At 61.9% G+C, this 15,863-nt stretch overlaps 1 protein-coding gene across 2 annotated transcripts; it reads left to right on the top strand.

Annotated features, from left to right (window-relative positions):
- Window positions 1-673: 673 nt before the first annotated feature.
- LRPAP1 (LDL receptor related protein associated protein 1) lies at window positions 674-14,270 on the top strand. Of its 2 annotated transcripts, none has more exons than XM_060298914.2 (8): window positions 674-956; window positions 5,335-5,479; window positions 7,093-7,217; window positions 7,527-7,659; window positions 8,017-8,175; window positions 9,445-9,527; window positions 10,658-10,834; window positions 13,801-14,270. In XM_060298914.2, exons 1-8 carry the CDS (start codon window positions 747-749, stop codon window positions 13,861-13,863), a joined length of 1,095 nt encoding a protein of 364 aa, XP_060154897.1. In that variant the 5' UTR covers window positions 674-746; the 3' UTR covers window positions 13,864-14,270. The 2 variants fall into 2 exon arrangements, with proteins under 2 accessions (XP_060154897.1, XP_030732662.1); XM_030876802.3 differs by having other exon boundaries at window positions 675-956; window positions 7,527-7,647.
- The last annotated feature ends 1,593 nt before the right edge of the window (window positions 14,271-15,863 follow it).

The raw sequence follows: 15,863 nt of genomic DNA, 5'->3' as shown, positions 1-15,863 counted from the left end.
TTGGCCGCGTTCAGTTTTGCTCGATTTACGAAACAGCAGGTGGGAAGAAAGGAAACAGGTACACAAGTATCTCTAATACAGAACAAGTGCATGGAAGATAAGCGGGATGCAGTTCAAAGACAAGTGTTGGGGTGCCAGCGCTCCCTGGGTCACGGGGAAAGCTTCGGGGGGACGGGAGCGAGAAGGCTGTTTTCCTCTGACAAGTGAAGGAGTGGGCTGGGTGGGTCTAGGGTTCCCAACAGAGACACTGACGCTGGAGTGCCGAGCAGAGGCCACCTTCCAGAGACCGTAATGACAAGGAAGGCTCAAGACCAAGGCAGATGACACAGAAACAATCTAAGGTGCGGCAGACACGCTCCCGATTTCTGAACTGTTTACGCTTTCTACGGAGTCGAAGGGAAAGGGCGCTCCGGTCAATCCGGGCTGCGGAGTCCGGGCTCTTTTCTCCGCCAAGCCTCTAGCAAGCCCGCAATCCCAGCTAGGGCAGCCCTAGCCGCAGTTGGTGGCTCCCGTCGTCACGAGGCCGCGGCGTGGTTGCCTAGGAAACGCCCGCGTGCCTCCGCACGGCTCCCCGGGCCTTGTAGTCCGCCGGCCGCCTCTCTTGGACCGGCCACACGGGGAGAGACTACAACTCCCAGGAGGCAGCGCGGCGGGCCCTGGGGGCGGGGCGGGTCCTGGTGGGCGGGTCCGGCCTAGGGCCTTTTCCCTCCCGCAGCTCCTAGGGTCTCCGCGTCTGGAGGGGGAAGATGGCGTCTGGGAGGGCTCGAACCTGGCTGCGGGAGCTCCGGCCGCCGCCGCTGCTCCTGTTGCTGCTGCTCCTTGGGCCGTGGCCGGCGGCGGGCCACGGCGGCAAGTACTCGCGGGAGAAGAATGAGCCCGAGCCTTCTTCGAAGCGCGAGCCCGGGGGGGAGTTCCGCATGGAGAAGCTGAACCAGCTGTGGGAGAAGGCCCAGCGGGTGAGCGGCGGCCGGCCCCTCTACGTCGGGGGTCCGCGGTGCCGGGCTTCCTCTACCTCGGGGGTCCGCGGGGCCGGGGCTTCCTCTAGTTTCGGGGGTCCGCGGGGCAGGGGCTTCCTTTAATCCTGGGATCGGCGGAGCCCGGGCCGGGGTCTCTTCTAATCCCGGGGTCCCCGGGGCCCGGGTCTCCTCTAACTTTGGGAGTCTACGGGGCCGGGGCCTTGAGCCTTTGACAGTCTCACACCCGCCCGCAGAGGTAGGTGTGGGTACCCCTTGCCTTGCGCCTCCGGGAAGAGGGACCCTGGCCTGGTGATGACAGGCGAAGACTTGGGAGGCCTTGGTGCCTGGGCAGAAGGGCCGCCCCGCCAGTTTGAACTGGCAGCTTTGCAGCTGAGGCCGAGATCCCTCCCTGCAGGCAGACCCAGGTCTCCTGCCTTGCACGTTTTTGCCTTTTCTCCTACGTTGTATTTCTCTGTATGGAGAAACAAGAAAAACAGGTGACACTGAGCACGGAGACAAGCCCAAGGACAGCGGAAATCCTAGAAGCAAAAGCCAGTTCTCGTTAAATCGGGTGAGGGGATGTGGTGAGGTGAGAGGAGAACACCCGAAACTTAAGACGCTAGTGAACTAAATCTAAATCCAGCTGTGCTCATTTTAGAGAAGAAAGCAAGAAAGCCCAGAGGGCAAAGGACGCCTCCAAGGTCACTCCGCCTGGGGGTAGAATTGGGACTACTGCTTGCTGCTTGGGGTGTGACCTGGACCCCTCCGCCTCCTCGTTAACATAGCGGCCCCTCCTTTGTTGGGTGGGGTTTGTTTTTAGTGAAATGGGTATTTACAAACTTCCCCCAACCCTCTGGGCCGCAGCGGCTTCATGAGATCCAGGCTTCCACTTTTAAGCATTCCTGAGTCCTTGAGAAGGAGAGTAAAACAAAGTAAGGACTGAGTTTTGGAAGAGAGGGGAAAACTGCGGGAAGGAAAGGCGGAGGGAGGGGTAAGGGCTGGGGAAGGGATGTGGCAGGGGGACTGCAGGGCAGGCAGGGGCGGGTGGATGCCCCCAGGCCCAGCGCTGTTCCCAGACCAGTGGCCCTGAGGATCCTGCTGGGGGCCCACCTGTCAGGGCCCACTGTGTGTGTGCAGCCTTCCCGGGTAAGAGAGAGCACTCTGGGCTGGAGAAGGGGGGGGGGGCTTCCTGGAGGAAGGGGACCTTGTGTCCAGGAACCTGCCCTGAGCCCTTCTGCTTGCAGGGCTGTCCTGGTCAGCCCCGCCTTGTCCGTCCAGATGCTGCTTTGCATCTGCCCAGCCTGGGCAGCCTCTTCACACCTCCTGGCTGTCACCTGCCCTCGAGCTGCACCCGCCTGAACCGCCCCCCCGCCCCCATGCTCAGTGCACTGCTGACCTGGGCAGCCTCAGGTCACATCTGTCCGAGAGAGTCTGAATCGGTTCTGCAGGAACCCCAACCCTGCCCCAGCCTCGGACGGACGGGCCTTGGACTGGATGACCTTTCCGGGCCCCTTGGCCCTGAATTCTACAATTGCATGTACAAGTCTCCTGCTGAACGAAATATGCAGACCTTCCAGGGTGGGGTCCATGCCTGTTGGCATTTTCCGGGTCCCTCCTCACATCCGGACTCCTCGCGTGGGTAGGCAGACCCACAGAATACAAGCTGGCCTGTCCCGGGCCCTCTACGCTGAGAAGCTTCAAGGGCGGCGGCGGAGCTGGTCCCGGGTGGCGAGCTGTGCAGTCCTCCCGGTGCCGGGCTGGGGTGGGCACTGCCGCTGCTCAGAGCCGGTGCCCAGGGCGGTGTGGGGCACCCGGCACACCTGTGCCAGGGTTCTCAGCCTTGGATAATTTGCTCTCTGGAAACATCATGTTTCTTTGTTTTCTAAACATGAAACGATCTCATAGCATGTCATGCCTAGCGTGTACCCAGGGTGAGGGAGAGGAGTCTGATGAAGGCGCCCGCCTCGCCCTCTCTTTCCAGCCCACCTTCTACGGGGGTGGGGGCAAGTCCCGCCTTGGTCCACAGATGCCGTGGTAGGGGCCTCCCCACCGTGAGACCAGACCAGGGAGCTGCTGGTGTTGCTTCATCACAGCCCAGCACCTCCAGTCTTGACTTGCTGTGAAACTGTGCAGTGCCTTTTGATCCAGGCGCTTCAGGAGAGCTGTGGGCCAGGCGGCAGGCACAGGGTTCCTTCCAGAGCCTCGCGAGTCTTGTGACCTCTCCGGGGTGTTGCAAGGCTCCTGAGCAGGGAGGGGCCGGAGCCGCCCTTGGAGCTTTGGGGGGTGGGTGAAGCCGTGGGAAGTCGTCCCGAGGGGTGCCCCTGTGGAGACGTCTGGTTGGCGTCTCCCTCCCGGGGTTGCCGCGCGCGCACACGTGTGTGTGTGTGTGTGTGTGTGTGTGTGTGTGTGTGAGATAAGAACTTAAGGTAGATCTACCCTCTTAGCGAATTTTTAAATAATAAGTATGCAGCGTAAATAGTGGAGGGTGTTGCGCTGTGCAGAGCCCCGGGACTCGCATAACTGCCTTTGTGCCCTTTGACCCGCACCTTGCACCCCCTCCTGGCTGTTGTGAATAGTGCTGCAGTGAGCATGGGACCCCAGATCTTCCTTCAACGTCCTGATTTCAGTTCCTTTGCTGGATCACAGTGTATTGATGGTTCTCGTCTTCATGTTTGAGGAACCTCTACTGTTCTCCACAGTGGCCGCGCCAGTTTTGCAGTCCCAGCAGCAGTGCACGAGGGTTCCCGTTTCTCATCCTCACCAACAGTTGTTGTTTTCTGTTTGTTTCCCATAGTAACCGTCCTAATGGGTGTGAGGCGGTACCTCACTGGGGTTGGATTTGCGTTTCCCCGATGAGTCGAGATGTGGAGCATCCTTCCAAGTGCCTGTCAGTCATTTGTATGTTGTGTTTGGAGCAATATTTATTCAAGGTCTTCACCTGTGTTTTAAAAAATCAGGTCATTACTTCTATTCAACGTAGTTGTGGAAGTTCTAGTTAGAACAGCTAGGGAAGTAAAAAGAAATAAAAGTCATCCAAAAAAAAAAAAAAAAGTCATCCAAATCAGAAGGGAGGAGGTAACAGTGTGTGTCTGCAGGTGATGTGACCTTATGCAGAGAACCCTAAAGACGTCAGGAGAGAACTCAGATCTAGTTAACAGCCACCGCGGCTGCAGGATGCGGAAGCAACATACAAGCCTCGGCTGCATTTCTGTACGCCAGCGTCAAACGCTCTGAAAAGGAAATTAACGAAACAGTCCCATTTACGGTAGCAGCAGAAGGGATAAAGTACCCAGTGACATTTCACCATGTGTCCTGGGCCAGTTCTTAACCTCCCTGGGCCTCAGTTTACCCGAGCAGCCTGCAGGGTGATGGTGAAAGTTGCAGAGGCAGAGGAGAAGGTGCCGGGCTCGTGAGGCCCCTGGCTGAGAGCAGCTCCGTGGAGGGCGCTGTGCGCACCCTGAGCCTTGGGCCGAGGGCGTCCGGGATGCGGGCCCAGCGGCGACGGCCGCTGACGAGCGGCTTCCTCCTGCCCAGCTGCTTGTCTCATGGTTGTAGGTGATTTACTCCACTTTAATATTTGACAGAGGCTGCTTTGCATTTGGAGTCTGTTAACCAGTTCCTTTCACGTGAGCCATTAACAGTTAACATCAAGTTAAGGAGGTTAGAAGGGTCTGGAGAGTGGCCTTTTTTGCCTGGGCTCCGTGCCTGCTGTTGGGGGCAGCACTGTCACCCGGGGCATCTCCAGCCCTGAGCCCGCGGGCCTCCACGCTTCAGAGGAAGGCTGGCACCAGATCACGACTCACCCTTGTGAGACGCAGAGCCTCGGACGCTGCTGGGCACCAGTCTGCAGCTCGGGGCTCCGGCCCGGACGTTGGCGCCCGGGGAGGCGGACAGCCAGGAAGGTGTGCAGGGGTCAGGTTCCAGCGCCCTCGCCCACTGTCCTGTCATCTGTGGGGAGCGCCTGCCTGGGGTGGCACAACCATCCGGGGAGCCGATGCGCCCAAGGGCTACCTGGGGGGAGCCCCGCACTCGCAGCCTCCCCAGGGCCCCGGCTGGGAACGTGAGGCGTCCTGCGACAGGAGCCCCTGGGCCACCAGCACCTGCACACTCAGGCCGCTAGTGGCGGGCAGCTCCCCGGGCACCTGGGATCTGACGAGGCTGGAGAGCGGCCTCGGGGTGTAAGGGCCGGTGGTTTTCAGGCTGCGGGCAGAGGTCCCTTTGAGGCTCTCATGCGGGGGCACATGCGGGACTTTGGCCACCTGGGACCCCGGCACGGTCTCCCCGTCGCTGGCGTCTGCTCTCCGAGGTCAGCATCTCCCGGGCTGTCGCTGGTCCTCGTGCAGCTGGGGGTCACACGTCCTCTCTTCTCCCCCCGTAGCTTGATCTACCTCCTCTGAAGTTGTCCGAGCTCCATGCTGACCTGAAGATACAAGAACGGGACGAGTTCAAGTGGAAGAAATTGAAGGCTGAAGGCCTGGATGAAGACGGAGAGAAAGAGGCGAAGCTCGCCCGCGGGCTCAGCGGTACGTCTCTTCTCAGCCCAGGGGCGGCAGTCGCCCAGGCTTGGGCCCCAGCTTCTTACTCTGACTTGGTTTGATTAAGAGTCGGGGCTGTCCTCGTGAGCCTGGCCCTGGCAAGGTGACCCTCAGCCGTGGGCAGGCACAGCTGCCGGGCTGTCCTGTGCGGGCTCTCGGCACGTAGGAGGGAGGGCCAGGGCAAGGACGTCTGGCCGCGTTAGCGCACAAGCAACCAGGGCTGCTTGGTCCAGGGAGGCGGCTGGGATGGCCAGATGCCCACGGTCACCTGCATGAGGAAGCAGGGATGTTCCCAGGGTCTGGCCGTGTGAAGAGCACTGCCCCCGCCAGGCCGAGCCTTGTGGCCTGTGGCCCACCCTGCATCTAGGGCTCCCAGTGCGTCAGGTGGCCCGGGGCTGGGAGATGGAGGAGGGTGGGGGGCAGGGAGAGCCCCCTGCCCGTGATGCCCGCACCGCAGGCTGGACACCAGGGACACACACTCTTCACAGCTTACTCTCGAGGCTTCCAGTGGGCTGAGCTGCTGGGCAGGGTGAGTTCTGAGGCGCAGGCAGTGTAGACAGGGAAGTGAAGCCCCAGGAGGTGAGGTCAGGCTGAGCGGGGCGCTCCCTGGGCTGGCTCAGCTGAGGGTGGGCCCCCGTGGGGACCACTTGTGTCCAGCGCTTGTCAGAGGAGGTGCTGGGGGTCAGGGGTCAGGTGGGCCACTGCTCGGATGAGGACCTCAGGGATGGAGCACAGGGGAAAGGGGAGCCCAGATCCAGAGAGCCCCGGGTGAGGCCTGGAGGGGACAGTGGGGACTGTCTGCAGATGGGAGGAAGGACGCCCGGTCCTTCAGAGCAGGGAGGGTGGGGCAGGCCCACTCCCAACTCGGGAGGTAGGTGTGGGGCGCGAGGAGATGCTGGGAGGGGCATCTTCCAGGGCAGACCCAGCAGCCCGGCCCCGCTGAGGAGCGCTCCTTCCGGGTCCACTAGGCATCCGCCGCATCATGTTGGTGACGATGGTGCTGAGACGCAGGCCCCCATCTGGCGCAGAGGCTATGGGCGGCACTGTGTCCTGGGCGCTACTGACAGACGACACCTGGTCGCTGTCCCACGGTGACTGGCCAGCAGCAGGCTGGAGCCAGTGTCCCCTCCCGTCTACCGCTGTTAACTTTTCACCAGAAGCTGCCGACGCTGAGGTTTCTCCTCGTAGAAAATCTTTTCTGCAAATAAAAATATGACTTAGGCCGTGGCAGAGCTTCCCCTGGCCACCGCCCCGTCCATTCTGTGGACCGTCGTCCTCTCCCGCTCGCTGGAGTTCGCCCCACGACACCAACGGGCTGCAGGTTTTGGTTTTGCAAACCTGTGAAGCTGGTCCTAAAGGCAGTCCCGGGGATGCTGAGCCCGTCCTGCCGCACCGCGCTCTCCCCCGCGGGTCGGGACAGAGGGATCGGCCAGAAGCACGCGGCCCCGAGGCCGCCAGTGCGCGCGGGGGCGTTGCTGGAGGAGGATCCCCGGGTTTGTTCACGCTCCTTCCGCTGGGTCCCGAGGGGGCAGGAGAGCTGGGTGGGCGGCAGAGGGGCGGCCCCCAGACCACGGTCTCGAGCCCCTCCTGTGCCCTCCTAGTCATCCTGGCCAAGTACGGTCTGGACGGGAGGAAGGACGCCCGGGCCGTGAGCAGCAACTCCATCAGCCACGGCCCCGCCGACCACAGCCTGGAGGACCCCCGGCTGGAGAAGCTGTGGCACAAGGTACCCTCGCGCTGCCGTCCGCCCTGGAGGCGTCAGGCCTTGGCTTTTGGTTTTCTGCCCCTGCGTCCCCTAGCGAAGGGGGGTGAAGGCCGAGAGCTGGGCCTGAGTACTCCACCCGGGAGCAAGGGTCCTGCCTGGCCTGTGGGGGTGATCCACAGGGGCACCCGTGTAGCTAACCCCAGGTGGGCATGGCGGGCAGGCTGCACCCCGAGGCATGGACGGGTGGGCTCGGCCTATGGGGGGACCCCGAGGCGTGGACAGGTGAGCACAGCCCATGGGGGTGTTCACTGGGGGTGGCTTTCCTTCCAGGCGAAGATCTCTGGGAAGTTCTCCAGTGAAGAACTAGACAAGCTGTGGCGGGAGCTCCAGCATCACAAAGAGAAGGTCCACGAGTACAACGTCCTGCTGGAGACCCTGAGCAGGACCGAAGGTGCCCCCGCAGGTGGCCCTGGCTCCAGAGCGTTCCAGAACAGAGCTGCTGGGGGGTTGGGGGCAGTGCCGTGCTGTCCGGCCTCCCGGCTTTCCGAGCAGGAATCTCGGCGTTTAGGAGCCCGTCGGGGTGCCCATGCACGTCTGTGAGCGTGGGTTCAGATGAACCCATTCTGCGGTGACCCGGGCCACCTCTCCTGTCACCGCCGGCCTGACTTCAGGGGGACTTGTGGGGGGCTCGGGACCTGCCCTGAGAGAATCAGCGAGGGTGGGGCTGCGGTCGCTCCACGACATCTAGACGAACTTAGACGGAGCTCCGCGGGCGGCTCAGGGCCGGGCCCTCACGGCCTCCTGCCTCTGGCTTCCGCAGAAATCCACGAAAACGTCATCAGCCCCGTTGACGTGAGCCGCGTCAAGGAGGACGCGCTGCAGGTGGGCCACGCCGAGCTGAAGGACAAGCTGCGGGACATCAGCCAGGGCTTCGACCGCCTGCGGAGAGTCAGCCACCAGGGCTACGGCGACCAGGCCGGTGAGCCCCGCCCCGCTGCCCGGCGCCCGGGAGACGGCAGCAGAGCCCCTGCAGCCCCTCCGCTCCCAGGGCCACGCCTGGGCTGCTTTCTCCCTCCTGGAAGGTGCACGCACCTTTATTCTAGCCTCACGGCGTCCTTTAACCCTCACGGTGGCCCCCGCCCCGCGCGTTGGGATGGCTGCTCTGCTCCTGTGCAGACAGCTCACTGCTCGGGCCGAGGCCGGAGCTCCTCGCTGGGTGCCGCCCCCTGGAGGATGGCCTGGGCCTCTGCGTGCGTCTCCCGCGGGGGCTCGCGGCTCATGCCTGGTGCGGGCTTGCCGGGAGTCGGCCAGCTGCTCTTTGTACCGTCTTCTGTCACCCGTCCGTTCCTTCTCCGGCCTGTTCCCTGAGCACTGGCCACATGGCGGGTGCTGCTGTCAACGCGGGGTGCTTGCAGTGGGGACGCGAGGTGGGCTCCCTGCTCCTCCGCATGGCCCGGGTGCCCCGGGCCACGACTCTGCCCTGCTGGGCTCGCCCGTCTGCCATAGAGAGGGGACCAGACCACCGTGTGGACCCGCTGTGCTGATCTGCTCAACTGCCATGGAGCAGGGACCCCAAGGGCCTGGCCGTGCAGAGGAGCGGGGCAACTGAGGCTGTGCCTCGGCCCCCCCGCTCCCGGGGCTGCATCCAGCCGGACCCTGCTGCTGGCCTGCCGAGTCCTGCCAGCAGCGCCCCAGGGCCCCGGGCAGCAGGGAGGGTCCGCCGGTGGGGAGGTGGGGCAGCTGGTGAGATGACCGCTGGGCGGGCCGCCGTGGCCACTTGCTCCCAGCCGCCTCCAGCCGTGGGAGGGAGGTGGGTGACAAGGCTGCACCATCGCCACGTGCTCTCGGGAGCGGTGGCTGAAGTCACAGGGTCCCTTCCGTTGGGTTTACTTCGCTTCAGAGCTACAGGGACAGGCAGCGCCTGAGCCTCAGCGCGGAACTGTGGGCAGGGGGACCCATAGTCTGAGCCTCACCCCCCACCCCCAAGCACTCCTGCTTGCTCGCGCAAGGGCTCCTGCGCCCGGGCAGCAGCGGCTCGACCAGGGGCTGCTGAGGGCATCACCAAGGCCCCACCCAGCGGGTCCCAGGAGCCGCAGACTGAGCGTGTGTGGAAGGTGTGCTCGGTCGGCTTCCAGAGGACACTTGCACTGTGCACAAGCACCGTGCACTGTGCAGGTGGCCTGCGTGGCCCTGCGCGTCCCGGGCTGCCGCCGTGCGGGTCACCGAGCCTGCCTTTGCTCCTTCACAGGGTTCGAGGAGCCTCGGGTGCTGGACCTGTGGGACATGGCGCAGTCAGCCAACTTCACCGAGAAGGAGCTGGAGGCCTTCCGGGTAGGGGCGGCGTCTCTCCCAGCGGACTTTCTGAGAACGTGGGCAAGGTCCTCTTCTTTAGTCCTAGCCGATCAGCGTTTCACGGGAACGTTCTCTCCTTGCCGTCTGTGTCCCTCCGCCGCCCCGGGTGGCGGCCCGTGTGGGACGAAACTGGCCTTCAGTGAACACAGTGTGGCTTCAGGGCATCTGCTTAGCTCTGGGTGCACTGGGCACGAGCTGGGGCTTGTGGGATGAGCGGATTGACGGGGATTTGGAGGGGGAGCCAGCAGGACCCTGCAGGGCCGCAGTGCTCGGCCCGGAGGGAGGAAGGGTCTTTGGGTCACCTGGGCCTCCAGGTGGGTTCTGCTGTGGCAAAGCTGCCACGGAGCAGGGGGTCAGGGATCGAGGACGGGCACAGGCCCGTGGGCGTGAAGCTTCCGTCTCCTTGGACAGGAGTGCAGGGGGAGGGGAGCCTGCCCGGGGCCTGGGGAGTTAGGATCGCCGACACATTCCGCAGGCATCTTGACGTGGGCCTGGGGGCGCTGGGGGAGTGTAGGGGTCGGGCCTGGAGGCCCACCTGCGCTGGGGTGGGGGGAGCCTGGAGGCCTGGGGGGTGGAGAGGACGGGGGCAGTGCAGGGCTCAGCTCAGGCTGGATGTGGGGTCAGGGCCGGAGGGGACCGGATGCTTGGCAGGTGCCATTTACCTAGAGGGTGAGGGGTCCCTGGGAGTGGGGAGGGAGCGCACAGGGTGCGACCCTCGGCCCCTGAAGGCCGTCAGGTCCTGCTGGGGCCCTTTAGAGGGAAGGGCTGCTCACCTGACTTCCATGTGTGCTGCTTCGTGATGGCATGGCAGCCAGGACACCCTCCACCCGAGCCTGCCGTCCCGCTCGGCCCCCAGAGCTGCCCCGGGCGGGCTGCACGGGGAACGGGCGCAGGGTTGCAGCCTTCAGAGCGGGGGAGCCCCGGCCCTGGCCTGCCGCCTCTGTGCCTTTTGCACAGGGATGTGTTATCTATTCAAAAATAAACGAAACTTAAGCGTGCAGCCACCTGCCCTGGGTGGTCTCCTGAAGCAGCCGTGAAATTCCATCAGGGACCCTAGGGTGGTAGTAAGAGCGTGTTGGGGTAATTCAGTTGTTTCAACATTATTCTAGGAAGAGCTTAAGCACTTCGAAGCCAAAATTGAAAAGCATAACCACTACCAGAAGCAGCTGGAAATTTCTCATCAAAAACTGAAACACGTGGAGAGCTTAGGAGACCAGGAGCACGTCAGCCGGAACAGGGAACGGTACGCCGTGTTGGAGGAGAAGACCAAGGAGCTGGGCTACAAGGTGGGTGTGCGGCCGCCGGCCAGGCCTCCGCGGGAGCGGGCACATGACAGTTACGTCAGCGCCAGCGCGCCGGCCCCCTGGCTCCCCGGCCACCCCTCCCTGGGCCTCGGCCCCCTCTCTGCAGAGGGGACGGGATTGTCTCGCCCTCACGGAGCTTGGTGGGAGCAACCACGCAGCTGCTCCTGCTGCGGGACTGCGCAGCCCTGAAGGGGGTCAGCTGCAGGGGGTGGGGGACAGGGACTGCCCAGGCCTCCCCACCCCCACCTGCCTCTGGGTCTGTTGAGGGCCGGGCTCTGAACCAGGTGAGCAGGGAAGAGGCGCACACGTGCGAGGCGGGTGGGCGGGCAGCCAGGGCTGGAGCCGGGCCCTTCCAGCCGCACCACTGGCATCCTGGCTCCCAAACATGTGGCCTGGCACTGGCTCTGAAGGTCCTGCGCTCCTGTGAGCTGCCCACGTGGCTTTGGAGGCTCCTGAGCGGACGCGGGAGCCAGCGGTTTCCCAAGCGTTCGGCCTGGGGCGCAGGGAGACCATACTTGGCTCCAGAGTAGCGGCAGGGGTCCCACGCAGGGCGCTCCTCACGTGCGGCTCAGTGGGGCTTGCAGATACCCTAAATGGGGGCGCTGGCTCCGTTATGGGGTGACGTGTGAACCCCAGACAGTGCTCAGGTGTGCAGGACATTGTGAAGCACCAGCAGGGCCGCTGCCCGCCCTCCCCTGGTCATTCGTGGTGAACCCACAAATCCAGGCACTTGCCAGCCACTAAGACGTGAGGGCCCGTCTGCAGCAGAGCCTCTGGTTCAGGTTAAGAGAAAAGGAGGGGCGGGTGGTGTGGACCCTCTGCAGAGCCAGCAGCACGAGCATGGTACGTCGCCACAGACGCCCAGGAAATTCAAAACAGAGGAGCTGGGCCCTGGAGGGAGCCTCCTTTGTGCCTTTTGCGCAGGAATGTGTTACCTATTCAAAAATAAGTGAAACTGGGCTTCCCTGGTGGCGCAGTGGTTGAGAGTCCGCCTGCCAATGCAGGGGACATGGGTTAGTGCCCCAGTCCGGGAAGATCCCACATGCCGTGGAGCAGCTGAGCCTGCGCGTCCAGAGCCTGTGCTCTGCAACGGGAGAGGCCACAACACTGAAAGGCCCGCGTACCACAAAAAATAAATAAATAAATAAATGAAACTTAAAAAGTGAAAGAAGACCAAAGTACCGAGAAGGAAGGGAGCATGTGGATTCTTTCCTGTGTTTGGCAGAGCCGAGCAGGGCGAAGCCAGGCACCCCTCGTGGGCGTCCACCTGCAGATCACACCGTGGCGGACTGCACAGCGGGGATGAAGAGGGAACTGGGGCTCCTGGCTCCCCCAACCGTGGAGAAGGGGCTCTGACGCGCTGTGAGCACCGGGGCTGCTGGAGGAGACCTCCCCAGGTCCCCGCCCGGCCCGGGCTCCTGCGCGGGAGGCCGGCAGCACCAGCCCGCGGAGCTCTGAACTAGGAACAGAAAGAGCAGAGCCCAGGCCCTCGGGCTGCCGCAGCGGCACCCGCCATCATGTGACGAGGACAAGCTGGCAGGAGCCGCGGACGAGTCGGGGTCTTCATTTGCTGCTTTTGAAATGACGTACCGTAGGCAGCCCGCCACGACAGGCCCCTCAGCCCACGGGGTCACCCCCAGAGCATGAAGCTCTGGTGACCGGAGGGGACTGTGGTGCTGGGCCCTGTAGGACGTCTCCTCTGTGAGCCCCGTACATGTGCTGCCGGCAGGAGCCTCGCCTCAGACCTAGAGGTGTGCAGACTGAAAGTGAGCGGGTGGAAAAAGGTATTCCACACAAATGGAAATCAAAGCCAGGACAGCAGTACTCACACCAGACAAAATAGACTTGAAAACAAAGGCTGTAACAGGAGACAAAGGTAGACATTACATAACGGGATCAATCCAAGAAGACGACGTAACAATTGTTTAAATGTAAGTGCACCCAACATGGGAGCAACTATGACCAGGCATAAAGGGAGACACTGACAGTAACACTAATAGTGGGGGACTTTGCCACCCCCTTACATCAGTGGACAGATCATCCGGACAGAAGATCAGTAAGGAAACACAGGCCTTAAGCGACGCATCAGACCAGATGAACGCTGTAGATACCTATAGAGCATTCCAGCGAAAAGCAGAATACACGTCCTTCTCAAGTGCACACAGGACATTCTCCAGGACAGATCACATGCTGGGCCACACAACAAGCCTCAGTAAATATAAGAAAATCATCAAGCATTTTTTCCAACACACGAGATTGAGACTAGAAATAAACTACAAGAAAAAAAAAACTCCAGAAAACACAAGCACATAGAGGCTAAACAGTATGCTACTCAACAATCAGTGGGTCTCTGAAGAAATGAAAGAAATTTAAAAATACCTGAAGACAAGCAAAAAGACAACTTTCCCAAACCTAGAGGACACAGCAAAAAAAGAGGGAAGTGTACTGCAGTGCAGATCTACCTCAGGAAGTAAGAATCTCGAATAAACAACCTAACCTTACAGTTGAATTAGAAAAAGAACAGACAAAACCCAAAGTTAGTAGAAAGAAAGGAATCAGGAGGATCAGAACAGAAATAAAGACAAAAAAAAAAATAGAAAAGATCAATGAAATTAGGAGCTGGTTCTTTGGAAAGATAAGCAAAACTGATAAACCTTTATCCGGACTCATCAAGAAGCAAACGAGAATGGGCCCAAATCAACGAAAGCGGAAACGAGGACGAGGGGGTGGAGAGCGGGAGCAGCGCTGTTCCTCGCTCCCCGCTGTTCCTGACGTGCCTTGGGGGCTGTTTGTGGCTAACGAGCTGCCTTTATGATTTATTTACGATCGGCTCTGGATGGGAGGGTTCTTGGACAGCAGGGTCACCCAGCTGAGAGTTTTCGGCGGCAGGCTGCGTGTCTCGGGTCATAAGCGATCTGCTAACTGGTTCACCTGTGCTGTCCCCGCAGGTAAAGAAGCATTTGCAGGACCTGTCCAGCCGCATCTCCAGGGCTCGCCACAACGAGCTCTGAGGCCCCGGAGCCTGGCCGGCGGCACAGAGGAGGCGCCAGCTGCCTGGGGCTCCTGAAGACGGGCCTGGGTGCTCCGGGGTGGCTTGTCACCAGCAGAAACTCAGGGCGGGCGCGAGGGGGACGGGCCACGAGGGGCCTGAGCAGGAGGGATAACGCCGCCGGCCGGGAAGAGGAACCCCGTGATCCCGCCCCGCCCACCCCTGGCTGGTGGCCCTGTGCCCTCAGCGCAGCCAGCCGTCACCTCTGTTGAGAACGCAGTTCCCAGCTGCCCGTGGAGTGCTGGTCCCCTATGCTACAAGGTCACAGTTTGCGTCAAAATCTTAAAAATCTGCCACTGGAAATACGTACAGAAGTCCTTACAAATACATTGCAGTATTTAATTAAACCTTGAGGCCACTGAGGCGTCACTGGGTCCCATCTCGCTGTGTCTGCTGGGCCGGGGGACTCAGCCTCAGGTGAGCTGAGCGGCTCCAGGCCGCCATGCCAGCTCCAAGGCCCTTCTCCCACCCCCTCCCCCCCACCTCTGTGGCATGAGATGGAGGAGGGGCTGGCGGGCTGGCTGGGCTCTCCCTGGTCTGGCGCTGAGTTATGGGGTAGAGACGGCAGGGCAGAGGGGATGGTGCCCTGGCCTCTGACCTGAGCTCCTGGCCCTGCAGGTCAGGGTTGGCAAGAGCCCGACGGCCCACGGGGCTCCACGTGCGGCGAGAGGGACCAGCTCAGGGTCAGGTCCACAGCACGCATGGTTCCAAGAGGGTCCCCCGGGTGCTGTGTTCCCGTCTTGGCCACGTCTGATCTCAGCTTCAGCACTGGGACCTGCCACGTGCAGACCCCCGTTAGCTGTGCTTACAAGAAAAGCCCAGGGTAGCCCGCCTGGCCTGTCAGGGCACCATGAACACGAGTGGGGAGGTGGCCCCGTGACAGGCAGCTCAGGTGCAGCCTCGTTCCTCTGTGGGTCGCTTGGCCCGGCGCCAGGCCTGTCCAGCGCAGGAGGGAACCCTAACCTGGGCCTTCATGTCATGTCTGCCACCGGCCCAACTGGCTGTTGTGTCCCTCAGCCCTGGCCAGGCTTCGGGCAGGGCTGGGGCAAATGCACTGAGACACCTGTCGGGCCCAAGGGAGGACTCGGTGCCACGCGCTCGGGCATTGGGTCCCCCATGTGCACGCATGGCCCAGCCAGGCTCACGCTGGGGGGCAGTGCAAAGTTGGCCCAGGACGTGGAGTCGAATGGGGTGGAGCTGACAGCCTAGAGGCAACTCCTGGCTTCAGACGTGTGCAAGGGAAACGGAGGGGCCTTCACTGTGGTTTGCCGTCGCTCTGGCCCTGGAGGAGACGGGTGAGGCGGAAGCCCCCCGATTCAGGGGCAGTGGCTGCACTGTTCAGTCGTAGCTTCTAGACGATCACTTTGAAGTAAAGGGGTGTTTGTGTGAGGGCACAGACATATGCCTGTGGCTCAGTGAGCTCTCCCACAAGTGCTGGGGCCCCACCCCTGCTCAAGAAGTGCAGGGCCCCGGGCTCCCCAGGACCCCCTCCCCCAGCACTCCGCTTTCCTAGAGCTAACCACCTGCGCATGCTCCCAAAGCTGTATATTGGAACCTAATCCCCAAGGTGATGGTACCAGGAGGTGGGACCTTTGGGAGGTGATTAGGTCATGAGATTGGGGTCCTCGTGAACAGGATCAGTGCCCTTATGAGAGAGACCCCAGAGCTCCCTCGCCCCCTTCCACTGTGAGGACACAGAGAACCAAGAAGCTGGCCCTGCCAGACACCAAGCCTCCACGGCATGACCCTGGGCTCTGAACTCCAGAACTGAAAGTAACCGGATGCTGTTTACGCCCAGGCTATGGTTTTCTGTTACAGTGGTCCAGTGGACTAAGAAACCACTCTTAGTAAGGTTGGATTTCCCTGTTCAAACTTCATAAACATGCAGTTATAGTGGGGGGATGTGTCTGTGTCTGTCGGGGTGTGTGTGTGGGGGGGTGTGGGGGTGTGTGTGTGTGTATG

This window comes from Globicephala melas, chromosome 5, assembly GCF_963455315.2.
Source record: "Globicephala melas chromosome 5, mGloMel1.2, whole genome shotgun sequence".
Lineage (NCBI taxonomy): Eukaryota > Metazoa > Chordata > Mammalia > Artiodactyla > Delphinidae > Globicephala > Globicephala melas.
The sequence above is the reverse complement of the archived record's forward strand: the minus strand, read 5'-3'. Positions and strand labels throughout refer to the sequence as shown.

Coding starts and splice junctions, on each gene's coding strand:
- LRPAP1 (XM_060298914.2), top strand. CDS start 747: ATGGCGTCTGGGAGGGCTCGAACCTGGCTGCGGGAGCTCCGGCCGCCG. Junction 8,176..9,444: donor GGGCTACGGCGACCAGGCCG/GTGAGCCCCGCC, acceptor GCTCCTTCACAG/GGTTCGAGGAGCCTCGGGTG. Junction 10,835..13,800: donor CCAAGGAGCTGGGCTACAAG/GTGGGTGTGCGG, acceptor CTGTCCCCGCAG/GTAAAGAAGCATTTGCAGGA.